This window comes from Rhamphochromis sp. 'chilingali' (genome assembly GCF_963969265.1).
Source record: "Rhamphochromis sp. 'chilingali' genome assembly, chromosome: 11".
NCBI lineage: Eukaryota > Metazoa > Chordata > Actinopteri > Cichliformes > Cichlidae > Rhamphochromis > Rhamphochromis sp. 'chilingali'.
Window position 1 is genome coordinate 19,575,072 of NC_137938.1, and position 27,940 is coordinate 19,603,011.

Here is a 27,940-nt window from a genome sequence, read left to right on the forward strand (position 1 = left end):
CCCTTTACGAGCATCGGACACCTTCAAGCACAACAAAGCATGTGTCGCTCAGCAGCATTGTTTCTCGTGTGAACGCGCGGAATATCGCATTTTTTTCTGTCCGTCTTTGCGCCATCCAGTCTCCTCCTTGATGCTGATCCCGGAGTAGGTAAGCCGCATTTCAGGCTCGCATGCGCCGGGGCTGTGGAGATGAGTTGGTGTGTGTTTGTTTTGTTGCACATTCGGCGCCATTTTCGTGCACAGATTGTTTAAATACCCCGGCATGTAGGTCCGACACAGCCCGTAACTGTTTCAGGGAAGGAGGGTGAAAAAGTTACATTTTAGATTATTTTAAACGTAATTGATCATTTATTATTATTATTATTAACGCGTAATTAATGAATTTGTTCCGCTTGAGGATTGTTTAGTTTAAAACAACCAAACAAAAAAAACACCTTTAGAAACGAACAGTAGTGTGGAGGCAGGGTGTGTTGTTGTTTAGTGTAAAATAAATAAATAAATGCACTGATCGCTCTGCTAAAAGAGGGCGCATTTAGACATTTCGGGAAAACCCACTTTGCAATTTTCCCTCTTTTTATTATAGTAATCCTGATATATTATGATTGAAAAAAATTGATAAACATAGATTATAACAAGAGAAAAAACATAGGTTTTCTATAAAACTGTTTTTTTGTTAATTTATTTTATTTCATTTATTTTTTTATTGTCTGACAGGTACATAAAGAGCTTTAAAAGTATTGACTGGGATGCCTGAGAATGGCCGCCCTGTTTAGGTCTCTTAAATCATACTTAAAATGTGTTATTGCTGATGATGCTCTTGTGTCTGTCTTCTCTGTTCAGATGTTCAGTTGTTGCTTGTTTGTTTATTTTTAATTGGTGCTGCTCTGCTTTGGATTTCATATTTTCTGCTCGCTTTTGCACCGTGAGGAGTGTATTAGGGGTTAAAAGATGCCCATCTTTACCACAGGGCTTCTTGTGCCTGTGTCTGTCTTGTTCCTGCCTGCGTACTTCGGAGCAACTCATCCAATAAGCCTCACCTCCATTGATGATACTGCTGAATATATATAGTCAGATAATCTTTTATGAAGCGCTGCAGATGTGACGTAGGGCGGATGAGGGAGAGTGTCGCGGATTGAACTAATGCAGCAGAACTGGCAAGTGCTGGCATGAGCAACAGAGGTAAACACGGAGGTTAAAAATAACAGATAAGACCGAGGGTCTCCTGCACTGCTGAATCAGCAGTGTTGTGGACACAGAGCTGCTGAAGTGATACGCAAAGATGTTTTTGGTCTTTCTGTGTGAGAGTGAGGTCATCCAGGTCCCAGAAGAGCTTGCTGATGTTAATCCTCTTTTGGGAGTTATGATGCATTCGAGCAGTTAGACTACTACTGTGTTGTATGAGCATTACCAAACAGGGAACAGACTCTGCATCCCTTAGAGCCATTTGCTCTTTCCTTCATGAGTTAGGACAGTGATTACGATTATTAAACACCAAGGAAAAAGTAAATTTAACATAACCTTTTCACAAATAATTCTAGGATCAAATTAGACATTTTTTTCACTTAATGACAGAAAACTGAGTAATGGCACAAAGCTGATTCTGAATCTTATAACGTGTCTGTATTTCTATGTCTCTGCAACATGGAAAGAAGCTTTCGTTCACAATGTACAGAAATATTATGACTCTAATCGGCGGCGGCTGAGGTAATGTTGGAAAAGGATTCGAAATTGCTTTCAGGGCAACCGCAGTAAATCAATCACGGTACTTCATTGTTTTCCCATGTCGGTTCATGTTACAGCATCACACTCACAGACACCATCTGTGTGTATTGATTGGTGTGGCACTGAGTTTGGGATAGGTTTACACTGATAGCCAGACTGAAATAAACCATTGGAAACCAACACCATTTGTTCAACCGTCCTCCGGTTCACACGGGAGATTGTGGACCCAATCTTTGATTGCTACATTTCATTTGTTGTAGTCAGTCTATGCTTCCTGTCCATAATCCATAACTACACAGTAGCAATTTACATCCTGTGATCATTTAAGAAACGTGTTTATGAAAACTGTAAAGACGAAATATGGATATAAATCCCTGCCCGTGTGCTTGTATTCACAGTGTTGCTAGGCAGGCTTCTATGTTAACCGCACACGAATAGGTTAGCGAGGCACGTGTTGGCGTGTATGTTGTCATGTGTGCCTCTGTTTGCAAGGAGAGGTTAATGGGAGCCACCATGTGGCGGAGGGGCTGATATCTTGGTCTTCAGTTCATTTCTGTTGATTTTCAGCCAGGTAGGCGGGGCTCCACATAAAACCATGAATCAGCACAGCGGATCACCACTGTGCTTCTGCCAGCTTTTCTTTTTCCTTGCTCACGCACGCACGCACGCACGCACGCACACACACACACACACACACACACACACATACAGATGCATGTAGGATGAGGAGCACAGAGCTGGCGAATCAGGGTGGAGGGCGACAGGGAGAGAGAGAGATCCTGTGGGCAGGTAGATGGAGATAATCTCACTTGGTCACTTGGGGGCTGATTAACTCTAAACTCCTTCTAATTCCTTAAGCCTACTGTCAGTGCCCAGGAAACATGCTTTCATTGTCTTCTAGTATTTATACGTCGTTGCAGTTATTTTGGGAGCCGCGCTTATTTTAAGTCAGCGGTCAGTGCTGATAATGACGGAGCAGTGCACTCATTCAGATTAAATCCATTTTCAAAAACTGGGCTTTAAGTGGAATTGAGTGTGCAGTTGCGATGGTGCACGCATGTATACACGTGTTGTGAACAGGAATAGATATGAGGTTGTCTGTAAAGGCCAACTAATGAGTCCCAGCTTCTTGCGCACACGTTGCTATTTATACACTTTACCTCCTCCTCCTCCTGCGTCTCTGCAAGCTCGTCTTCATTCAGCCCTCTGCTTTTATTTTATTACACATGCACACAGCGGTGCTGCTGCAGCGTCACTGGTAAACAGTGTGACGGTTTTAGTAGCGAGACAAATATATTTTCGGAGTGTGAGAATGATAAATAGAGCTTTGATCGTGTGGCTGGGTTAGCATCAGTTCAAGCAGTTATTCTAATAACTAATAACTAAGCATATGCAATTTTTCTTGTAAGTCAGGTTCACTCAATCATATCACCTATTTTCAGATTTTTAAATAACCTTCAGATGAATTAAGAGCATAATAAACTCTAAATCACATCCTCTTTTGACTCCAGTTCTGTTCACACCTGATCCAGCAGCTCACTTATGCTGGAGGGTGGCCTGCTTCATCTATAATTTAGCTCATTAGAGACACTAATTATATGGTATTGAGGGCAGTTTTATCCCTCTCGGTGCAGCAACATTTCATCCATGTGTAAGAGGAGGAGATATTAGTCACGTTGCTAGAAATTAACTGTGAGTTGAGATCCTGTGGCGTGACGGTCGCCGTCTCAATTGGTCAGGATGCAGGTTGGGCCTGCTCAGCTGGGTGACAGCAGAGATGTTAGATAGGCAACACAAAATGGAGGAGGCAGCAGACACAAGCTCAGCTGGTCCATTAGGAGCATGTCTGCTTTCTGACAATCAGAATTGAGATGATAGAGCACTAAAAGACCCAAAGGAGACTGTGAGCATTGATGCATACCACTATCTGTGTGTGTATGTGCATATGTGTGTGTGTGTGTGTGGTGACCTAGGGAATAGGCCTACGGGGGGGGGGGGGGGGGGGGTCTTATGGGGGGGGAAGGGTAGGCAGGATTAGTTATAGTGTTCAGCCCAGTTATTGGTCACTGGACACAAACAATGGGAGGGCTAAAGAGGATTTGTTCTTATGTGTACCCCCCTCCTCCTCTCCCGCTGTCCTGTAGTGCCAGTGGGAAGTGCACGGTATAGAGGTCCAGGCTGCACCCAACGGGGGCGGCCCCGTGCATCTGGAAGATTGGCCCGTCTGCCCGTCTAGCGTTTTCCCATCCCCCACCCCTCCCCCAGCCCAGGGTGGGACTTGAACTACATATGGACGAGACAAAAACACAGCCACATTCGTCACCAGTCAGACGAGACCTAGTTCAGGGGAGCGTGCACATCGGCACAGTCGAAATAAGGAGCTGATCTGCGATGCGAGTGGCTGTAACTTGCTTAAGCGAGGTGTTGTGCCATTGCACAATACCTGCAGTTTTTTTTAGTCCCTGTGTGATTTAATCAGCTGGTTAGAAGTTTCTAAATATACCAGATCTGTCCTCACACTGCCACCGCAGAGGATCAAAGTTGTGTTCATTAAAGGGCCCAAGTACTGGGACTGCGAGTCACATCATTTTGATTGTAATAACACGGGCAGGTATGCTCGCTCTGTTACATACTGACAGAAGTCAGCCTCACCTTAACCGAGTGAGGTTGAAAAGTACAAGAGGTAAAATGAGATGGACGTGAAACCACTAAGAAATATTTTTTTAAATCTCGATGTGTTAAACTATTTGAAATTGTGTGAGTAATCAGGTGGCTTATTTACTCATTACTAGCAGACATATACAATAACAATACTGTGCAGAGCAAAATGTGACTGAAGTAAGAGTTAATTTATTGACCTGCAATTTTAGACATTAGGAATGACTTTTAAAAAACTTTATAAGCTTTTTATTGGTTTATTTATGTCTTTATTGTCATATTGTTCTAGTGCCTTAGATGACCTAAGCATGAGGGGCGTGTGTGATTTGAAGAGCCAGGCATGCCCAATGTAGACAGTGCTAATAGGCAAATCCGGAGCAGAATGCCTCCTTTGTGTCAGTGAGCTTTAATGAGCCTGTTGTGAGATCTCTGTGCAGACAGAGAAACACTCTGCAACAAGGAGGACCATTGTGCGATGAAATGATGTTTGTGCATGTGTAAATACGTGCGTGTGTTTGAGTCACGGCGCAGTCTGTAGGTGGCAGTTGGCTCCATGTTTCCTGGAATATTAATAAATAATAGGCACTCTTAAGGAGTAGGCAGCTAACGATACACTGAAGCAATAATGAAAATTACAGTGAAAAATAGCTTATTGTTAATTAAGAGTGTAAGCCAAAATGCAGAATATTTAAGAGAAAATAAGCAGGAACGGGTAGAAATAATCCTGTTTGTGTCATAAAATAAAACATTATCTGTTCCGCTGGCAATCTGAGCCGAGGGCGATGACTGAAAGGCAGATTAGATAGAGCTTAAAACAGGAAATAATCCACAGATTTTAGTAAATTTTGTGTAGCTGATGTGATAGTTGCTGTCTTGATTAAAAAGTCACTAGTTTTACCTGTAAAATGTCAAAAAATGGTTTAAAAATGTCCTAAAATTTATTTTAAAAAAACTTTTGTTCCAAAACTGCGTATGTGTAAATGAAGTGTTAAGTTAACCTGGTTTGTTGGACACCATCAATGCTGTGACCTTTCTTCATCTATGACTCCCTTCTGTTTCACCTTCGCAGTGGCTACCATGACAACAGAGGCAACTGCCGTGACTGAGGCAGACACTGAGGGCAAGCAGAAGACCAGTAGTGCTGAGCCCGAACCAGAGAACAAGCAGAAGGCAGAGGCGGCTACATCTGACCCAGAGGGAGAGCAGTCGAGCACAAAGGCCCAGGAACAGGTCACTGAGCCTGGGCCTGCCGAAGCAGCGACCTCCCCTGAGGAGGAGCAGCTAAAGCCTCGTACCAGAACCTCTGCTGGCAAAGGCCTTTCTCGTCTCTTCTCCTCTTTCCTCAAGCGCCGATCGCAGTGCTCAGAGGAAGAGGTGTTTGAGGCAGAAAAAGCCAAAGACGAAAAGGCAGACAAAGAGGAAAAAGTAGATAAGAAAGAAGAGGAGAAGGTGGAAGAAGGGAAAAGTCAAGACAAGGAGGCCAAAGCAGAGGAGGAAAAACCAGAGGTGAAAGAAGTGAAAAAGAAAGACGACAAAGCAGAACCTAAAGAAGAGAAAAAGAACGTGGAAGAAAAAGTAGAGAAGAAAGGTAGCAAAAAGAAAAAGAAAGAGGCCAAGAAAAAAGCAGAAGAAAAGGATGAAGAGAAAGTAAAAAAGGAGGAGACAAAAAAGGGGGAGGAAAAGTTGGTGAAAAAAGAGGAGCAAAACGAGGAAGGGACAACACAGCAGACTGTAGAAAAGGAGGAAAAGCAAGTGGAGAAAAAGGAAGAGAAAAAGAAGGAAACTGCTGAGGTCAAAGGCAAGGCGGCAGACGCTGGAAAGAAGGAGGAAGAAAAGGTTGACAAGAAGGTGGCAAAGAAAAAAGAAAAAGAAGAGAAATTAAAGAAGAAAGAGGAGGAGAAAGCAAAAAGGAAAGCAGAGGAAGAAGAGAGGATAAAAAAGAGGGAAGAGGAAAAAGCAAAGAAGAAAGAAGAAGAAAAAGCCAGAGAAGCCGAGAGAGCGAAGAAGAAAGAGGAGGAAAAAGCTAAGAAGAAAGAAGAGGAAAAAACGAAAGAGGAAAAAGCAAAAACAAAAGAAGAGGAAAAACCAAAAGAGGAGTTGAAGAAAAAAGAAGACGAAAAGGTGAAAGAAGAAGCAAAGAAGAAAGAGAAAGAAGGGGAGGAAGCAAAGCCGGAAGAAAAGGAGGAAAAAGAAGAGAACAAAGAGAAGAAAAAAGACAAGGGAAAGAGCAAAGGAAAGAAAGAGGAGAAGGAAGTGAAGGAAGTGAAAGGACCAAGTGAGGAGCAGGTGAAAGCACCGATTGCTGCTCCTGAGCCCGAGCTTAAAACTGAGCCAGATATTGAACAGGCTGCTGATCAGCACTCTATAAGCAGCACAGAGGCGCAGGTGAGTCCTAACAATCTCACATTTAGAGTACTTGTTCTAAGATTCGCTGTGATTAAGATGAAAGTAGAACCAGTAGGCAGTTGGCTTAAATTAGCATGATCACTGGAAATGTAAAGATATGGCAGCCTCTCCTAAACAGACCTCCAAAACTTACGGGTCAAACAATATATTTTGCCTGTATATTTCTACCAAAAAACAAAGCTAACACTAAAAACAGACCGTATTTATTTGGAGTAATGTGCAGTTCTATTTTTAAGCTGACTGCCATGATTTCAGACTGTTTGCAATGTCCTTGTGATAACAAGATCCCAGGAAGCCTGACCTTGATGGAAAAGAGGTATTACAGACTTTCAGAGGTGCTGTAGACCGACTCCAGACGGATTTATCTAACTCCTCTAACTGTATTTTCTAAAACAAGGGCTAAAAAAGAACATCACTGCAGACAAAGGTTATAAAAAAAGCACTTCATGCTGCTGATTGGGTTTTGCTTTCTAATGAATTTTTTATGTGGACAGCTTGCTCAGTGAGCATCACTGTGCTCACTTGGGCTTAAAGGCTGGTCTGAAACAAAGATGACCCATGCTGGTTTGAACTAACGCTAGTATCAACCGCTCGGGTTCATCCTGGGTTATTTGAGTACTACCTTAGTATGGTGCTCTGTATAATGTCTCCCACTTTCTCTTTCATCTTTGTAACACACTTTGGCAATTGTCTGGTTTTGACTATTTTAGCCAGCCCAAGAGGAACACAAGGAAGAGGCTATGATAAAAGAGCCTGAAGCAGTGGAAGAAGTGAAACAGGAGGACACGGAGAAAATAGAGGAAGAACCAGCAGAAAAGGAAGAGCCAATCAAAGAAGAGGAAAAGGAACAAAAGCAGGCAAAGAAAGAGAAGCCTGCAAAAGAAAAGACAGAAAAGAAGACTGAAGAGGTTAAAGGCTCTAAACGTCAGAAGACCATGCAGTGCAAAGTCACCCTGCTGGACGACGCTCAGTTTGAGTGTGAACTTGATGTAAGCAAACCCTCCCAAAATGCACCACTGTTGCGTTTGCTTTTCTGTGATGATAAACATGGAAACTGAAGAGTTTCTCTTGCCGTGTGTCCCATGTCTGCGTTTCTCTTTCTCATTTAGAAACATGCTAAAGGCCAAGAACTTCTTACAAAGGTGTGTGACCATGTTAACCTCCTGGAGAAAGACTACTTTGGCCTGGCTCACTGGGAAACCCCAACCAGCAAGGTAGGATGGTTTTACCCTTCTGTAGTGTTAATTACTTGGAGCATAACTGGATGTTATGAATGACAGTGCAAAAAAAAGTGAGCAAATTTTCTTGCATTTCTTCCGTTTTGCTCAGACATGGTTGGAACCCACCAAAGAGATACGGAAACAGGTCCCAGGTGCTGTCTATGAGTTTACATTCAACGTCAAGTTCTACCCTCCTGATCCAGCTCAGCTTACTGAAGACCTAACCAGGTGAGCAAGCATCAGCTTGGAGGAATGGATCAACATGAGGCAATAGGGAGCTTTTGCACTGCATTTATTCAACCCAGGATAAATGTTCATAGACTCAATTCCTTAATCGTTTCACACCTTTTCCAGGTACTTTCTGTGTCTCCAGCTGAGAAAGGACATTATGCTTGGTGTTCTTCCCTGTTCCTTTGTCACACTGTCCCTGCTGGGCTCCTACACAGCCCAGTCAGAACTCGGAGAGTATGACCCCGAGCTCCATGGAACAGACTACGTTAAAGATTTGAACCTGGCCCCCGGACAGAGCAAAGAGCTGGAGGGAAAAGTGATGGATCTGCACCGCACATACAGGTCATTAAGGAGTTGTCTAGACACGCCCTTTTCACAGTGTTCATTTAAGCCCAGTGTGCATACATTGAAGGAACCTAATTCATTTTCGAAGCTGCTTGAAGATGATTGAGCCTCAAAAATGATTCTGACAGTAAAATACGTCTTTGAATTAAACGTTATTGTGTGTGCCTCCAGATCAATGAGTCCAGCCCAGGCAGACCTGCTGTTTCTGGAAAATGCCAAGAAGCTCGCCATGTATGGAGTTGACCTGCACCAAGCCAAGGTATGTTTATTTTTATTTTTAAAATTATTTTACTGGTTTGGATGAATGGTTTGCTTCTTAACACGTGGTCCAGTCTTTTTCATAGAAGCATGTCACGAGTATGTATGCATGTATTGATTTTTATTCGATTTTAAAATGCTCTTTTTACAATAGCATCATTGTATTGCAGCAGTAGCATCCATATTTAATTACAAAATTGATGTCATCCCCCTTTGGAAAAAAAAAAAGAGAGATTAATAACATCCTAAACTCCATGACCTCAAACAGCATTCGTGTTTCGTGAGAAAGTCTGCCCCCCGGTGACTGATTATTGCAAGAGCAGGCTGGCGGTGTTTGGTCAGGGCTGTAAATGTTCCGTGGTGTTTCTTGCATGCAGGATCTGGACGGTGTTGATATAATGCTGGGCGTTTGCTCCAGTGGTCTGATGGTTTACAAAGACAAGCTGAGGATCAACCGTTTCCCTTGGCCCAAAGTGCTCAAGATCTCATACAAACGGAGCAGCTTTTTTATCAAAATCAGGCCGTCAGAGGTAAATCTCACTTTACATAGTCTGTATGTTTGACCTGTATTGATTTTTGTATTGTTCTATACAGATCCAATTTCCATAGATTTCCTCTGAGCTTAGCTTTGAAAAATGTAAAGAACTGATTTCTTTTAATAACCAATAGATTGTGTGTGTGGGGGGGTTTACTCTAACCCCCTAGACTTATTTATTATTTCTCAGCAGAAGTGGCTGGTATAAAATGTAATAGTACTGTTAGTTTATATTGCTATTGGTTTTCTTATACACATAAATGTAACTGTACGACTGAGCCAACTGATTGCAAGAATGATAAGATACATCCAGCTTTTCAGATGTCTTTCAGTTTCTTTCACTATTTAAAGAAAACTGTGTTTCACAATTGCAGAATAATGTCGCTATGGAGTCATTGAATTTGACTTTTGTTTCTTTGCTTTTAGCAAGAGCAGTATGAAAGCACCATTGGTTTCAAGCTGCCCAACTACAAAGCCTCAAAGAAGCTGTGGAAAGTTTGTGTTGAACATCATACCTTCTTCAGGTAACAACGCTTTGATTCTGAGTGACACTTAGGTCCTCCCTATCCACTTGTTAATTGGCTAACTCCTCACTCCACCTTAAGCCCTGTATTGGCACCACAGCAGTTTTAACCACAGAGGAAAAGCTGAACACTCTTAAAGCTTTTGTCTGTTTAATGAGATAAATCCAAACATGTTGCTAATCTTTTTACATAACACGAATCCTTTTTTTTTTTTTTAAAGAAGACAGTGCAGGGTTTATAATTTTGAATCCACAGTGTTCATGTAATGGTCAAATAATGTGTAGATTAAAATGTAATTCTTATATCTCTTGCTCAGGGTTTCAACAGTGGAGCCGCCCTCTTCACGTCGCTTCCTCGCCTTGGGCTCTAAGTTCCGGTACAGCGGTCGTACTCAGGCCCAGACCCGCCAGGCGAGCTCCATGATCGACCGGCCGGCACCTCGCTTCACACGATCTGCAAGCAAGAGGCTGTCTCGCAACCTAGATGGAGGTATGCGTGAGTGTATGTTGTCACACCTGTGTGTGTGTGTGTGTGTGTCCTGCAATAAACCACAGGTCCAATAAGGTGCCCTCTGACTTCTTTTGCTATAGAACCTGGAGATGAAACTCTCCAGTTTCTGCAGGTAGTCTCAGCATCAGCCAGGACTCAGGTTGATGATTGGTCACTGCTGATGGTATCTGAAAGACCCCAGCCTTCTTCCGAATTCACAGGTACTTCGAAGTGTGTGAAGTGATGCCTTTTGGCATACCTTCTACTCGCAGATTGCTTTGTAGGATCTAACAGCCTTTTTGCATCATTTTTCCATTCATCTTTGCTTCCATACCTGCAAAACTGTTGCTGTTCAGCACAGTTAGCTTGTCTGGAAAGTGACCTATTCTGATACATGAGATGGGACACGTACCCTGTACTTTCCCCGGTGTGACTCCACAGTATTGTTGGTTACTGAAATCTGAAAGAAATTAAATAAATTTCCTCACAAATGTAACTCTAAACAGGTATTTCCAGTCTTGAGGCTCTTGTTCCTCTTTTTTTTCATTTCATAACTTTGCACTTAACGTGTGTTGCACAACCGCTTTCATTTGCTTATTTTCATTTGCCTTTATGCTTGAATTTTTGACTGACTGACCTCCCTCATCACTGCCCCAGTGCCCATCATTGTAACGGGTTCCATCTGGAGCCTGTTTGTGTTCCAAAGTGCAAAAGGCATCTTTCATTCATCTTTATACTAACTTCGCTTTACTGGACTCACAGAAGTCTGGCACAAAAGCTTGAAATCTTGCTTGCTTGAAGCGCTGTGCAGCATTCACAGCCGGTCGTCATCTCTGCAGCAAAACCATTACATAACTGGCATCACCTCGTCATGTCTTCACAGCCGGAAGGGAGTTTGAGCAGAATTTCACTCAGTCCTGGGAGGAGGAGGAGGGGCGTACTGTTGGCACGGAGACTGGGACTGCTGGTCCTCAAACCATTATCCAGACAGTCAGTCAGCCATGGCTGGATCTGGCGAGCGATGACGATCACCAGCAGAGGAGAACGGAAGATGAATGGTTTATTCTTCTGGATCATCAGCCTCATATTCCATTTATCTCACCCTTTGATTTTGTTGAAGAGCCAGGTATCTACCTTTATAGTGCATGGGTAGCGTCAAATATCGCAAATTTAACATGCACTTCATTCATGTTGCCACCATACTATATGCACACGGCACTACTCAGTAAGAAACCAGGCGCGTGGCTCCACGTGGCCTTCTCGTTTCAGCTGGTTGAAGTTTGTTGTTGTTTGATCACCTGATACAAAAAATGTTGCACCTTGTTTTTTGATGTCAGCTGAAACTAGCTTGGCAAAAACGAGCTCTATGGACCACCAACTGGAACCAGTGGTGATAAAACAGGATGACTGGTTCCTGTACTTTGACCGTCTGCTCAGCGTGTCTCCCTCTGAGCATTTTGAAAAACTTCAACGTGAGTTTCTTCGTCTGGCTTTCTGCAAAAACCTTCACACTTTTTTGGGTAAAAAATGGTAAAAAAAACAATTAATTGCAGCACTTAAATGGTTTGTTGTATCACTCTTCCAGTCTCTACCACGGAGGGGGAGGAGGAGGAGCAGGTCATAAGCGTGAAAGAACAGCAAATGATCACTGAGGAAATGATTGGGAGGATGCGGGAAACAGTGATGTTGGTGGATGCATTTACAGAGAAGGAAATTTTGGAAGGAAGATTGAGGGACGTGAGGGATCTTGAGGAAAGGCTACAAGAAATTGATGAAATTGCAGGGAGAATTCAGCATGCAGTAGAGGAAGAACTGGGGGAGGAAGAGGTAGAAAAGCTAAAACAAGAAGAGAGAGACATGGAGCAGAAACAGTTGATCCAAGCCAAAGGTGTAACAGAAATGGTGGTGAGGAAATCTGTGAGGAGAAGAGTTATAAAAGAGGGTGAAGAAGGCGAAGTGGACGAATTGGAAGAACAAATAAAAGAGGTGTTTTTAAAGGACTTGTTGCCTGAGGAGGAAGACATCATGGTGAAGCGGGAGAGCGAAAAACAAGTGGGCAAGAAAGTGGTAGAAGCGTTAAGGGAAGGAGAGAGCAATTTGGAGCAGAGACAGTCAATCCAATCCAGGGTTATAACGGACATGGTGGTGAGGAAATCTGTGCGGAGAATAGATATAAGTGAGGGTGAAGTGGATGACTTGGAAGAACAAATAAAACGGGTGAAGTGGGAGGGTGAAGAAGACACAGACGATAGCTTTAGAGAGAAACTGCGTGAAATGGAACAGGAGTGGCAAGATGCAGACGTCGCCGGCTCTGCTGCTGTAGCAGGATACAAGAAGGTTCAGCATAGGACTGAGAAGATAGTGACTATTGTACAAGAGAGGGGGCAGCAGCAGGAAGGCATGGAAGACGTGCAGGGACAGTCTAGTGTTGCATCAGAGGAGATGTTAGAAAGACAGGAACTGTGGCGTAAGACAGAAGTGGTGGAGGAGAGGCCACATAGGGAGGTTCCAGAGAGGTCAGAAGATCTGTCTCAGGCGAGAGTTGATGATGTTTGGTTCATACTTTTAGATCAGCCTCCACACAAAGCTGGTTTCAAAACACCAGGTAAAGTATGCTAATCCCTCTGATATTCTAATATCATCAAAACCATAAAGACATACATGTCCGGAAGCACTAGCATTATATTAACCAAACCGGCTTTCGTTTTGCTCTTTTCTTTTGCTTTGATTTCTGCAGTGAGGTGTAAGATATACTCGACTTTAGATTTTCATACGGCCTATGTATTTTTTAAAGAGAGAATAACCACCACTGCCCAGCTTCTCTTCCAGCTGGGCATTTGTTTTCCGTCGCGCTCAAATATTCTGTCTTCACTTTCCTACATAGTTGCCGATGTGGAACGTGTTCAAGTGGACAAGGGTGGTCATTTCAACCCCGAGAAAGAAAAACCACATATCAGCGTTGAACGGGTTGATGACTGGTTTGTGTTGCTGGATTTTATTCCCCGACAAAAGCTTTTTGGGCCATCAGGTACTGCTCGGTCTTGTTTTTGTTTTGTTTTTTGAAACTTCCTTGTGCTTTATTTTGTCCTTACTCGCTCATGAAAGAATTGCATGTTAATGCTGGCGATTAAAGATGCCTCTCCTGACTCTGCTTACCAGTTACTCACATGGAAGAGAGGAAAGAAATAGCAATCGAAGACGGATCGAGATATATAGGAGAAAAGCTACAACACCAAGTGTCAGACAAAGTTGATGATTGGTTTGTGTTACTGGATGTTTTTTCAAGACAAACGTCACACGCACCACCAGGTATTCATAAAAGTCCCCTGTGCTGGCTCACAGCTTTAGCAGAACCAATTATTCTAAGCACTGCAGGTACTCTTATTTTCAAAGTCCCTGAGCTTTTTCCTCTTTTTTTTTTACTAAGTCACCTTTTCAGAGCGAATTGCTGCTCACCCAGAGGAACGTGCCTCTCTGATTGAAGTAACAGCTCTTGAGCAGAGAGAAAGAAGAGTTGACATTTTGGTTGAAGGTGCTGACGCAAAACAAATGCTGCCAGAAAGGGAGGGGGTAGCACTTCTACAGGATGTGAAAGAGCGAGAAGATGACTGGTTTGTGCTGCTGGATGTTCCCATTAGGCAGCCCTCATTTGTGGCACCAGGTAGAGCAGATTTTCCGCTGCGCTCCTGCTGTTTCTTCATTCACTTTTTGCCTCAAGTGTCATACAGCGAGTTTTCCGTTTCTTTGTTGGTAGCTTCCATGGCTGAGTATGTTGAGGTTTACACCAGAGAGAGTGTTTCTGCCTTGACTGAAGCAGAGGCTGTTGATTCCAGGCGGGAGCTTGTAGTTGAGGATGCTGCTGTGGAGAAAGTGGAAGCAGTGGCTCCCAAGCAAGGTATTCCAGATGTCCCTATAAGTATCTGCAGCTCACAAATGTGCTTTTATAAGATCAACAAAAGATTTATCTTGTGCTTCATAGTAGCCGGTGTTGAAATCAAAATTTTGTTTTGCAGTTTCTATGTCGATGCAGACTAAAATCTATCCAGATGTTTCAACTGAAGTGAAAAGTATAGAGCAGAGATTGCTTCAGATTGACCAGGTTACACCACAGCCTCCCCAGCCAGAGAGAGAGGATGACTGGTTTGCTCTGTTTGGTACTGCACGTGATGAAGTCATGATACCAACAGGTATTACAGTAAATTCAGACTGAAACATAATATTCTAAGAGGACTATGGTGGTCATAGCAGTATCACTCAACGCCTTTGACTCTGTCTGTGCCAGTGACTCCAGCTCAGATCGTTCCAGAAATGAAGACTTTTGAGGTTGAGGTGACCGAAAAATGGAAGAAGACAGTAATTGGTGCGGACAGCGGGCAAGACAGGACAAGTGTGTCTGAAATTAGAGCGAGCCAAATTGCCTCCCTCTCTGAGAGAGAAGCTGATTGGTTTGTCCTGTTTGAAAAGCCTGTGGTCGTACAACCAGGTAGATTTCTACGCCGAATGGGTGCTGTGTGAAGCTGTGCGCAAAAAGTTTGCATCAGATGTATTTACGTTTATGTTTGTGTTTGTTGCTGTAGTCAAACCTATTATTGATCTAGTGGCAACCACTGAAGCAAGAGTGAAGATCGTGGAAGGTGTGAGGCCACCTGTGGAGATGGTGAAGATTGAAATGGCAAGAGCAGGAAAAGTGGACGATGATTGGTTTGTGCTGCTGGATGTAGCAGCAAAAGCACCAGGTATTCTGCTGCTTGTATGGCCATGCGGCTTTGCTATGAGATGCTATCAGACTGAATAACATGGCAACTGTGCTCGACTTCTATTATGTTGTACTAGGAGCACATTATAAACGAATGCAGAAATACTGCACCAGCCTTAGTTATATTGTGTTTGTATGGTGGTGCAGTATGTCAGGGGAAAATGCTCATTTAAGATATTTAGGTAGAGGGAATATTTAACTTCATGCAGATCTCATTTTAGTTTTTTTTTCTGTACTCTGTCAGCGGCTGGGGTGGAACGCATCCATATATATCCTGATGTAAGACCTGCTAAAGAGCTTACACTCACAGAGCAGACAGCACAGCAGACAATTACAGTAGTGGAGAGAGTACGGCAGCAGCAGCAGGATGTGGTGCAGCCACGTCCAGCAGTGAGAGAGGTGGAAGATGATTGGTTTACTCTTCTGGATAAGTCCCTTAAGAAATCAGGTATAATCCCAAAGAGCTTGGTATGCCAATACATACGAAACATTTCTCGCTGAGGTGAGTAACACCTGGTTGTGTGTTTGTATTAGCCGCTGTCTCGGAGCGCGAGCAGCTCCCAGCACAGGTCACAGTTCCTGCTCCTGCCGCGGCCACGAAAAAGATTACGATTTCTGAGACGAGACCGGGGTTTGAGAAACGGATCCTGGAAGAAAGACCCTCGCAAACACGTGTCAGTGATAATTGGTTTGTTCTACTCGAGGGTGACCTCAAAGCGTCAGGTATTTTTTTCCTTGTGTGGAGTTTTTTCGTTTTGTGTGTGGCTAAAAAAAAACCTCACACGGTCATGCCTTGTTTGCTTCATAAAAACACTCATTTCTAACAGCTGCTACCTCTGCACGGGACACACTGGCTCACAGCTAGCATTTTCCATTATTCACAGACCTTCGATTGAAGAAATAATGCTTTCTTAACGTCGTCATTTCCCTGGTTCAATCTCATTTAGCTTTATGCCTTTTTGCAGCATTTGTTTGGAATATAACAAGAACCGCTTTTACTGATCCACTTTGTGGACATCTGCTTCTGGCCCACATCACATCCTTACGCTTATGCGTGCTTGTCCTTTTAAATGAGAGCAAAGGAAACAAATGAGGTACAGTATACCTGTGCAGCATTGAGGCTAAGTGTGCCATATGCTTGTTAAGCTGTTTTATTTTTAATGCTATATCTGTTTTCGTGTGCATTTTACTCACCGTGATCCTCACAAAACTCTCCACTCGCAGCCTGCTCAGTGCTAAAACCCAACATTCACTCATTTCCATTTTGTCTGCGTTTTGTCTAGCTGCGAGCGCCCAGAGGGGCACGCGCCCTGTCAGTGCTCCGGTCTTCTCCCAGGCTGCTCTGATGGAGGCGGGAATCCCCATGGCCACTCTCGACCAGCCTCAGACCTCCACTCCAATCAAAACCAGCCGCCAGGAGGAACGGAAGCTGCAGGTCACCGTAGAAGCTGTGGAGCCCTCAAAAATCGAAGCCGGGGCTGACGCCAAGGTATTCAGTTACTCTGATTGCTGTTGTAAATGTTGGTAATGTAATATGTGTGGAAAAAAGTGATAACAAATGTTGTGTTTTCATAGAAAGTCTTTTATTGTGAATGGTACAACGCCTTTGTGGCGAAAGATGCTAAAGTATCTGAGATCGCTCTCTGTGTCTGAGTGTGAACTGTGTATCTCTTGCTGCTGTAGCCAGCAGTGTGGAGGGACCAGAGAGAACTAGACTCATCACTGATATCCACCATGAATGGGGACATCCAGGTTAGTGTCAGATGCAGGCGTCTTGCATGTCAGAAGACGTGCTTATACCACGGTTGAGATCTGAGTGTTAACGCCAACATTCAGGGGATGCTAACACGTCTTCCTCTCTCCTCCCCTGGGGTAGCACGAGTCTGAGACGACGAGCACGGAGGTGGTGCGAATGCGAAAGGTCAGATTCTTAGTGCCGTACATGCTACCGTAGCCATTTTCTCCACCTCCATTTCTGATGATAAAGAGCTTCTCATCCCAAAGACTAATATCACCCTCTTCTCATGTTGTGCTTCCACACAGCTAGGTCGTAAATGAAACCTACATCAGGTTCGATGCACAAGAAATGTTTTTATTTATTTTTTATTAATTTCATAAAAGGTAGAAAATATAACAATGGCTAGATCGCAAACAGTTTCACAGTCTCAGAGTACGTTAACACCTACTGGCTGTTTTTAAAAGTTGAAACAGTTACATCATTTCTTCCCATTGCTTGCTGTTCTTAACACTGGAATGCACACATGCATGATTATAGATTAAATGCACTAAAGAGGCATGGTAACTGGTGTTTTATCACATTTATGTCACTCCATCACTTTTTTTTCTTTTCTCGGTATAAGAGTAGAAATCTTCGGTCAGTCCTCCAGAGCCATCTGTTCTTTGCTTTGTTAGTGTAGTGCAGATTTTGGTCCCTTATGGTCACACAAACGACTGTGCATGCACTCTTACTCTTACTTTCTCTGTTTTATTAACACATTAGTGAACTTCGTAGTGTGCATGGAAGAGGTGTGGTTGATGCCAGCATAAAGGGAAACTGAAACAAACCCACCTTCTTTTTTTTGTTCTTTTCATTTTTCACAGAAAAGAGCTAAGAAAATTGAGGGTGACTCAATATATATCAGACATAGCCAATTAATGTTGGAGGTTGGTATCCCTTCTGGAGACGTCGGTCTCCAGCTGCATTTTCTTGCTCTTTGGCGCACCGGCTGCTGTTTAACATCACGCTTGCATGCGGCATGATTCACACTTTTCTCGTCGGCGTTAACGAGCGGCTGTAGATTACATGAAAAATGTGTGTTTGTGTGGGGCAACCGACTCTGATCCGATTGATTCAGGAGAGTGCTGTTGAGTTTAGAACAACAAGAAAAAATGACTGGGTTCAATCTGAACTTGTTCAGGATGCTGCACTCCTGATAATCCACAAACTGTTCATAGTGATTCACCGTGCGGTGTTGGTGCGGCACCAAGGTCTAAGAACGGTGAAGCTTTCCTTAATTGTTTTTTTAATGGCAGGTTTCATTCCGAGCTCATGTTTTATGCACTTATTTATTCAAGATCATCAGTATTCTCCTGTTCCTGCTTTTGCTCTGTCCTTCATCTCATTTTCAGACTTGTCAGTAATGCATTTCATTTTCTTGACAATTATGGAAATGAGTGTTTTAGTCTGTAGAAATGAAAATGTGTGTGTGGGGGGGGATCCCTGCTGTGTTGTGTATGAAAGAAATGCCATTTGGTGAAACATTTATCATTAAGTTGCTCTTTTGCACCACAACAGCTCATGATTTACAGATATATAGTTTGCAGTATGTTCTGTTTATTTGCTATCACATCCTGCGGTTGCCTGTAAAGATCAACTTGGTGCTAAATGTTGCCAAATCAGCGCTTTGACCGTTGTTCATTTGTCTTAAATGAACGGGGATTTCATTTGGAACAAGCCTTCATCTTCAAGAGCTTTTACAATGTCTGCTGTCACCGTCTTTCTCCTGCTCTTTGGTTTGCAGCCTCTTCTCTTAACATGTTTCACTGCGAGCCTAATGCTGTGAAATAGATGCTCAGTGTTGCGCTGTATAGTTTAGGCCCTCTACCCAACCACGGCTCCAAATGACTCCAAATATTTATCAGCTTGATAAATCGCGGCTCCAGCTCTGCTCTCATGAATTTTGAATAGGAGATACTGATAATTTTTTAAGGAATCTGAAACATTTATGTTTGCTTAGAATCACGTTAACCCCGCTTCTGCTTATTTAATCATCAATAAATCAACCAAAGTTGCACAAAACGGCAAAAAAACACCAAATAATCTGACTTTTTTTTCTTTTAATCTCTCCCTCTCTACGACACATCTTCTGCCTTCCCTCTCCCTTCCCGGACAACCTCTGTGTACTTTCTGTCCTTGTATTATCCTCTTTCTCCATCCTCCATCCTTTTCCCCCCCCTCAACCGCAACGTCTTTCCCATCTCGACTTTCCTCTGTAAAGGATTTCGATAAGCCTCAGGAGGTGCTGCTCAGGCATCACGCCAGCATCAGTGAGCTGAAGAGAAACTTCATGGAGGCGGTCCCAGATCACAAGCCAAGTGAGTGGGACAAGCGCCTGTCCACACACTCTCCCTTCCGCACCCTGGGAATCAACGGTCAGCCTCTGCCCAGCGCGGATGGGGTAAGTCTGGCACAAAAAACAACTGATCCTTTTAGTTCATTTAGTCTATCAGTTGAAGAATTTGAGAGAAAAAATAGTAAAAAAAATAACATCTAATTTGGCTAATTAAGATGAGCAGTTTTGGAACTGACTTGGCACTTACTTGTGTTTGAGTAATGCTTAAAAAGAAGAAGAAATTGTGAAGAGGAGTCATTCAGGCTCTTTCTGATGTAGACAGTGTTGACAGTTTGCGTGTGCATGTATCTGAGCTGATGGCATGCGGTATGCATTAATTGAATGTGTATGAAGAATGCAGCCGGACTCGTTGACTTTTATATTTGTTCATTCACATAAAAGACCGCTGTGGGTGAGGCATCTTTGGCACAGGTTTTCCTCCCTGAGATGTCACTCGGTCTGAATCAGACCTGCTTAGGATGCCTCTGAAGCCCAACACGTTTGTACTGCATGACTGACAGACCTGACTTTTACAAATTTGCTGCATGACTAAAAGGCAACCCACCTTCAAGACGTTTTGCACGTGCTGGCGCTGAACAGTATTTCCCCTCTTCCCTCTCTTTTTCCTCTCTTTTTTTCTTGGCTTACTTTCTTTTTACGCTGCTTTCACCTTTTTCATTTTGCTGCTTTCTCTGAGCATCTTTGTTTGTTTTTTATGAAGAGATGAGGCCTCATTCACAGTTGTATCAGCAAACAGCTAATACAACATTATTATTATTATTATTAATATTGTTATTGACATGAGTAAATATTTGAATGACAGTATTTCAGGTAATTGAAGCTTTTCACGGATGGAAACTCAGTTTCAATTTAGTCGCTGTCACATGAGTAATTATGTAATCTGTTGACGTTCACTTGACATGCATTTGCATCAAGTGCTTCATGATGACTTGGACACAAAGATTATTACATTTGAAAACTTAAATTCCTTCAAAAATATCATATTGTCAGTATGCACTTGAGTTTTCAAAGAAAAACGTACAGGAGGGGCCATAATTTCTTGGAGATAGACATTTGTTTTTAATAGTTTCGCAGTGGATTTGAAATCAAGTCATCAACATGTGATTGAAGTGCCATCTGTCAGCTTTAATTTAAGGGCTTGTACAAAAGTATAGCATTATCTGTTTAGGAATTACAGCCATTTTTATGCACTGTCTCCACAACATTTTCATGGCCAGGTGAAACTTGTGCCCTTATTATTTCTCGACAGATGAAACAGACGTAACATAACAAGTTGAGTCAAAATGTTATTCAAAAATATGAGGCTAGAGCAAGTCAGGGGACTGTCATTAGGCTGAACAATCCGATCACACCTATCAGAGAAATAGCAAAAACCTACAGAGTGGCCAAATCAATAATCTCGGACGTTTTATAAGATAATGAATTCAATGGCCAACTCAGCAACACCGAGATGCCTGAAAGACCACAGAAAACAACCAAAGTGGATGATGAAATATTTCCAAGGTTAAGAAAAAACATTTTCACAACACATAAGCAAGTTAGCAAGGTAAGAGTATCAGTGTCCGAGTGTATTATCAAGAGGGAAATGAATGGAAATACAGAGGCTTTACAGCTGGGTGGTTAAACGAGAAGGCTGAATTAGACTTTGCCAGAAAACATCTAAAAGAGTTTGGACACATGAAACCAAGATGAACTACCAGAATGATGGGAAGAGAAAAGTATTGATAAGGAGGGAAATAGCCAATGATCATAAGGCCATCAAGGAAAAGAAATGAGATACTCTTCCACGGCCAGTTGATCACCTGATCTCAGCCAAACAGTTTTGATTTTCTTTTTACTGGAGACAAATTTCAAAGATGCACAAATAGACGTAAACAGAAGATTTGATGTCAGCAGGTTGTAGACTTGAACATTTTTATTCAAGTGAACAAACCTGATATTTAAAATTGGCAAAAAAAAGTCATTATTTTTAAACCTCACAACTTGTTAAACACCTTGAATTGCTGGAAGTCTGCATTTCAGTCATATTGATTTAAAATCCACTGTGGTGATGTGCATAGGCAAACTACAAACACTGTTCCTTTGTCCAACAAATTATGGACCAACTGTACTGACAGCTCACAGCGAGCAGTTTGGAAATGAAACAGAACAATTGTAGAAAGTCTATGAGCCAACAACCACACGACTCATAACAGGAGTAATATTATTTTTTATAATTTTTTTCCAAGGCAGCTTATCGTCTTATTTACAACTCACTACTGTGAGAAAAGTAAACATCAACTTTAAGCAGAGCTAGATTTGATTCTGCTGCTTCTAACGGACTGATAATTGAATTAAAATAAAGTAAAAGCTACTTGTTAAAACAACCAGTTAAACTTTAGGTTCTGAGCTGCTGACATTATGAACCTTTATGACAGCTTGATGTCACTTGAGATGCATAGCATTGTTGCTATCCATCAGCTCTCAGCTGCATCAGCTTTAGCTGATGAGATAGTTTTAAATAAGATACCGCAAGTGTGAATGACTTTTCTGTCTTTTCAAGAGAAGAAAGAAAAGTTTGTTGTTCATGGAAACAAATAAAGTGCATGTTAAAATGCATGTAACATTTCAATGCTCTGAAAACAAACGAAAAGTGAATAAAATCTGGTTTGTTTTCTAATAAAGGCTTTAAAATGTTAGAATTTTATCAGCTGTTGCACAAATTCAGATTTGACAAATTCAGTTCATTATCGTATTTTAAAATTCCTCCCTCTCATCTTTTCCCCCCTCCTCCTCCTGCTCATCCTCGTCCCCCCATCAGTTTGTCATCCGCCTTCCGCGCGGCCCCCTGCTCGACTTCTACTCCAAACGCAGCTGAGGGGGTCGTCTCAACCCTGCGGAGGCCCCACACAAGGTGTGAATGTGACCCACGGAGACCGCACCCTGCCCATCTACCCATCAGCCTCTAGCTTTCTCTTCTCCTCTTCTCCTTCCTTTGCTTCCTCTGCAGCATCACTCCAGCATTTTCACCTCTCATCCTCTGCTCCACTTGAGAAGCTGCCCTCTTTTTTTTTTTTTTTTCTCTCAGGCTTCCTTTGAACTGTTGAGACTTTGATTCCCTGTTTCCTCCACTGCGGCACAATTCCCCCACCCCACCCCTGGTTTCTCCAACCAGAATCAGACCTCTCCTTCTCCAAAGACTGATCAGGACTGGAAGTGATAACGCAGTGCTGTTTGCATTTTCTGTGACGTCTTTTGGACTTTTAAAGATACAAGTTTTGACTTTTATCCAGAGGTTTTTAATGTTTGACCGCATCACTTTGAGCCGGCTTTTATACACGTGTTGAGGTTCATTTATATTGTCAGTAGTCTTTAAAAAAAGAAAAAGATGACCACTGTGACTTTTTTCCTGAGCTCACATGCACTAGAAAACAGCAGTCTTGTTAATGGGGGAAATGATCAGTACCCTTTCACACTATAGTATTTCTTGAGGCAGCTTAATTGTTATTCTTAATAACCTGTTTGTCCTCCACCAGTATTTGGAAAGGGAGTATGTAGCAGCTGCAAGAGATTCCTTGTTGCATGACTTTTTGACAATCAACGTTGACCAAAGAATAAAAGCCATTCCATATTCAGTTCATATGCTTCTTATTTCCATTTATGGAATTGAATTATTTCATATAAACTTCAGGTTTCATAATATTCCACTGGTCCTTCCTCTCCAAATTTAAACAGGAGAATTGAATCATGACGCATTCTATTTATTGTTAAGATGCATGCCATAAAGTTGTAACCATTCATAAAACTTGCTCATCTACTTTTAGCATGCACCATGTAGAAATGATTGTGGCCATTGTGTGTTGTTAAGCTATGGCATTAAAACAGGGCTGATTTTTATTACATAAGTGCAATCAGATAACCAGAGTCTCTGCAGTACCTCATAAAACCTATACTTTGTGCAGCCTAATCCACTCTATGTACATATTTTTAGCTTGCATGCATGTGTATTTATCATTTTCACAGTATCAGTTGGAAATACTTCACATAGTAACTATTTTATGTCTTTTTTAGAGTGTGTGCATTAGACCCCTAAGCAATGGTTCAGACACAAAGACTGCACATGAGGAAACCAGCAGTAGTTTGGAATTTACAGACCTACCCATCAAGAGCGAGCCCGAGAGTGTCGAAGTCCACAGCGCTACTGTTGAGAAAGAGTTACGTGATCAGGAAGAGGTTGTAGTGTTTGAGGCGAACTTGGTGCCAATCGTAGAGGTGGAAATGGCACAGCTGCCTCCTTCCTTTGATCCCTCCTGTAATGCTTTAGAAGTGATCCCGGAAGAAGAAGGATCGTGTCCCGGAGTGTCGGCTGACTCTGGGAGGATAGCTGGATCTTCCCCAGCTTCCTATTTCTGGAGCGATGGTCCACAGGTCATGCGCTGTTTCCAGGTAGCCTCCTGACTCCCTCGGGGTGATGCTGATTATTTCCCTTCTTGGCTGACACACTCCTTTGCAGCACCGATACAAATAAAAAAACTTGTGACTCTCCTAAGGTGGTATTCGGTTTGGTGTGAAAGTGCTTGTTATTGTCAGATGGAACTCAAGACGCTGCAGAGGTGCTGCACAGTGGTGTGCTAAGTTTTTAACGACGGTGACGGGTCACTGTAAAAATCTCTGCTACAAAACCATTACTTTTGATCATCTTTCTAACGCACCTGTGCCGTTTATTCACCGTTTCTCTTGGAGTGGTTGGTGGTGGGAAGTGACGTTAACACGTTGATTCTTCTGTTTCGAATACAATAAACTAATCTGGTGAGAGGAAATAGCGGTTGTGGTGAAAGTCTAATTAAAGAAAAAAAAGGCAATAGCTAATGCATGGTGTGAAATAAAGTGTTTGCTGTGGTGCAAAGTGTCTGGTTAAACAGCCACTCATGGGGCTGTGCTCCATTTCACAGCCCCCTCTGGTGCAGACGCAGACTGTCACCATCACAGCCGTCTCCAGCCCCTTACCCAGTGGCATCTCCACCACAGAGGTCCCTATCATCCCGACTAGGACCTTCACCTATGAGTCTTCAAAGGTAGGGGCTCCAGCAGCTGCTCAGCCCAGATCTGTCTCAGCTATAGGCAGTCAGGTTTGCATGGTGGAGGTGGCTTCAAAAACTCCCAATAAGGAGGTCTGGGAGGATCAGTAGAAGGGCTCCAAAATAAGAATGAAGCAGCCTCGTGCCTTCCTCGGTGAAACCTTGATGTCACATGATTTAGAAATGATTATTCAGTACATCCCCCTTTTTTCTTCTTTCCTTCAGGTGACCGTTGATGGGACAGAGGAGGACAAAGATTGCTCAACAGTATCCAGTTCCCAGACCATTACCTCAGAGACCACCAGTGGCACCTCAGTGACGACTACCACCACTCACATCTCAAAGGTCAGCAGAGCAAATTAGGCTCTCGCCTTTCCCGTTCTATTACTCTTTATATGCCTAATATAGATTTTCCTTCCTGTACAGGTAGTAAAAAGTGGATCTTCAGAAACTCGCGTGGAGAAGAGAATTGTCATAACCGCAGACTCTGATATCGACCAAGATAAGGTACAAAATCTACACACAGGTTTAGGCGTAAGGCGGTATTTGCTCTCTTGGCTGAGTTTTATATGGAAGCTTGTTTGTGCAGTAAAAGGAAAGAAAGCCTTAACTCAAAATTTCAACAACTGGAAGGAAATTCCAAGATAGTTAGCAAAGACGTTACACAGAGTGCGGTGCAAAATAACAGCATTTCATTCCAAATTTTTCAGATGCAAACTTGTCGTGTAATCGTCTCTGAGGTAAAACAATATTATTTAATCACTGCATATTCAGTACGGGTGCGCATTTTGAGCTACGAGTGCACTTGCTGCCAAATGCAGTGCTGTGATTAGTCAGATCTGTATTTTTTACATGTGAAAAATCAAAAAAATTGAGGTTGAACTGGAAAAATAAATGCCACAACCTCATCCCGCAAAATCATGTGAGCGGTTGAGGTGAACAGCTGCATTAATAGTAGGCGAGTCCAAAAAATATTTTTAATGCACAGAATATTCTAATCTTATCCAATTTTTTTTCAGCACCGAAAACAAGCTTCCTTAGTTTTAGATACTACTCTTTAATCTGAAATATGAAGTTATAGTGTTTTGCTTAAATTTGTACTTGCATCAACTCTTTAGCGCTTAATGACGAGGACAGTTTTGTCTTAGCAACTTGAGATCATATAAACAAAACATGTCTGTGTTGCAGGAGAAGCACGGCGGAGCATCAGCATTGTAACTGAACCACACCTTGTTCCTTTGACCAATCACCTCCGATATCCCCAGCACTCAACACACAGTGACCAGCTGTACTTGCGCACACATATCTTAAAAAACAGGAAAAAAAACCCACTCATAACTCTGCAGCTAAAATGATTGATAACAGCGTATATTAATTCCTAATAGTCTGTTTGTTTTCAGTTTTTGTATTTTTTTCAGGCTGTTCATTGTAGGCAGAGCTGCACAGTCCTCAGATTATCCTAGTGTTGTAAAAGTTTAGCGAGTACACGTTTATTGGTTAAATCCCAGCATTTGCAGTTGTGTGATCTCAAGTTACGTTTGCTTTTAAATACTTTTTTTTCCTAGTGGTTTTTACATTGTTGATTTTATACAAATTTACTGTTTCCATTATAGTTTAGATGCCATTATCAGCATTTCTTCCCACGGTGCTGCTAGGGGAACGTTAAGACCACATTCAAGGGAACTCTATTTTTTTTTTTTCTTGTTGTTTACTTGTCTATTTAATTCAGGAGAGACTTTTTATTTTAATGAAATGACATACCTCACATCTCTATGTGGACAAAGATATTTTCTGCTCAAATTTGGACAGTTTGTTCACGTCTCAGGTACAAAAATAAAGAAAGAAATAAAAAAAAAAACCAAGTTAATATTTTCTTCCCCAACCAGCTTAAGAACCAGTAGCCTACATATTCTTGTAAAGTTTGAATTTTTAAAAAATTGATCTATTTTGAAATATTTCTCTATTTTATAGAAGTAATGCTTTTTATAGTATTTGTACAAATGTGAGGTTTTTAAGTTATTCATATCTGCTCATGAAAATGTAGGTTACCATTTGTGGTGTTTTACTGAATTTTGAGGTCTCTATTTAAGACTCGTCTTGCCTGAATCACCCTGAATCATTCTTATTCGTTTCCTCTCGTAGTCCACCAAGTACATCCGACTTTACAGAACTCACAGATAACAGTGGAGATTTACTCAGCTCTGTTTTTGTTCATTTTAATAGAAGTCCTACCTGCTTTGAACATATTTGGTTGATATGAAAAGTTTTTACAGGTTTTTGGTCTGTTTATCTCAGGTTTTGATATTCTTTGTAAGACTACAGACCTCCGTATGATTGTATGAGGAATGTCCATGTATTTATTATCCACCTCTATTGTAAATGTACATGTATGTTCAGTCAAGTGAGGTCAATAAATATAAAAGCTTGTCTGTCACAATAGCCACACATGTAAGCCATGAAGGCAGCTGCCCGATAAATGTGGCTTTTCCTCTCACGGGAGCACACGTTGTCTTTTTTTTTTTTTTTTCTACGTGTTCTACTATACAGTAATTTATTTGTTAAGTAGGAACTGTTTCATGTGATTTGATGTATTGTGATGTTTCACCACAAGCTGGTTTCCAGGCTTCCACCATGTTAAATACTACATTCATAATCAACCAAGTTTGTAAAGCCTTTTTAACCACGTAGTCTGAGTAGGTTGCTCTCACTTGCTGTTTTTCCTGTACTTTTTCATAGAGAAGAAAACATACGAATCTTTTCTAGATAGCATGTTTGGTAGCATTTTTTTTTTTTTAAACAAAAAAAAAAAAAAAAAGCCATTGCTATTATAGCTAAAACTCAATCACATCTGCATTTTTCCTCCCTCGATAAAAAAGTAGTTTCACATTAAGAAAAAAATAATAGTTTTTAGAAAATTGAAAATATTGTTGCTTTGTGACTTATCCCTGTCTTTTTATGGAAAATAAAATAAAATAAGCATTATTTTGCATGTTGTTGGGCTGTCTGTGAATGAAGCACGTCATATTAAAAATGAGCTCTTGGTAAGTAATAAATATTTAATGCCAGTCTTTTTTTTTTTTAATTTAATGCCAGTCACTTGTTTTGCAGTGGATGTTGCACGTTCAATACCAAACTCTTAAAAAAAAAGAGAGTCACATCTGTCTAGATCAGGGATGTCAAACTCATTTTACACAGTCAGTCCGCTTTGATCTTAAGTGAGCCGAATCAATGAAACTGATGGATGTTTAAAATTACAGTAGTTCTGGAAGTTCATTGCCCAGACTATTCTGTAATTATACAATATAAAGTTTTCATAACTTCAGACACCTAAAAAAAAAAAAATCATAGTAGGTAGTGGAAAAAACAAACTTTTATGTAATTATTAATTATTGTGATGAATTATGGAGATCTTTATCAATAAGAAATGCTGTCAAAACTATGAAAATACAGTTAAAAGTTCAAACTTTCTGAACTTTTTTTGCCCAGTGGACTGGATTGGAGTCTTTGCCGGCCACTTCTGGCCCCAGAGCCTTATGTTCTGACACCCCTGGTCTAGATCGTTATCCCATTATTTAAACATATACAAACAGAGCCCTCAGGAAATGA

General features: G+C 41.8%; 1 protein-coding gene across 13 annotated transcripts; it reads left to right on the plus strand.

Moving 5' to 3' along the window:
• On the plus strand, positions 1-27,316 carry LOC308406525 (uncharacterized protein). 13 transcript variants are annotated; one of them, XM_080897583.1, is made up of 33 exons: positions 1-144; positions 5,450-6,765; positions 7,497-7,775; positions 7,896-8,000; positions 8,116-8,234; positions 8,361-8,579; positions 8,754-8,841; positions 9,218-9,370; positions 9,802-9,899; positions 10,216-10,388; positions 10,490-10,609; positions 11,272-11,514; positions 11,726-11,860; positions 11,974-12,993; positions 13,273-13,416; positions 13,548-13,697; positions 13,816-14,049; positions 14,143-14,283; positions 14,402-14,575; positions 14,671-14,871; positions 14,966-15,124; positions 15,389-15,592; positions 15,679-15,867; positions 16,428-16,633; positions 16,828-16,896; positions 17,021-17,065; positions 17,746-17,808; positions 19,143-19,322; positions 23,328-23,702; positions 24,209-24,331; positions 24,560-24,679; positions 24,761-24,841; positions 25,523-27,316. In XM_080897583.1, coding segments are annotated over exons 1-33 (6,957 nt in total). In that variant the 5' UTR covers positions 1-143; the 3' UTR covers positions 25,553-27,316. The 13 variants fall into 13 exon arrangements, with proteins under 13 accessions (XP_080753709.1, XP_080753707.1, XP_080753702.1 ...); XM_080897581.1 differs by having other exon boundaries at positions 1-148; positions 13,816-14,283; XM_080897576.1 differs by having other exon boundaries at positions 13,816-14,283.
• Positions 27,317-27,940: the final 624 nt, after the last annotated feature.

Excerpts from the sequence above, each read along its gene's own strand:
- LOC308406525 (XM_080897576.1), top strand. Across the intron at positions 9,371-9,801 it reads TCAAAATCAGGCCGTCAGAG|CAAGAGCAGTATGAAAGCAC; the intron begins GTAAATCTCACT and ends CTTTGCTTTTAG. Across the intron at positions 17,809-19,142 it reads ATAGCCAATTAATGTTGGAG|GATTTCGATAAGCCTCAGGA; the intron begins GTTGGTATCCCT and ends TCCTCTGTAAAG.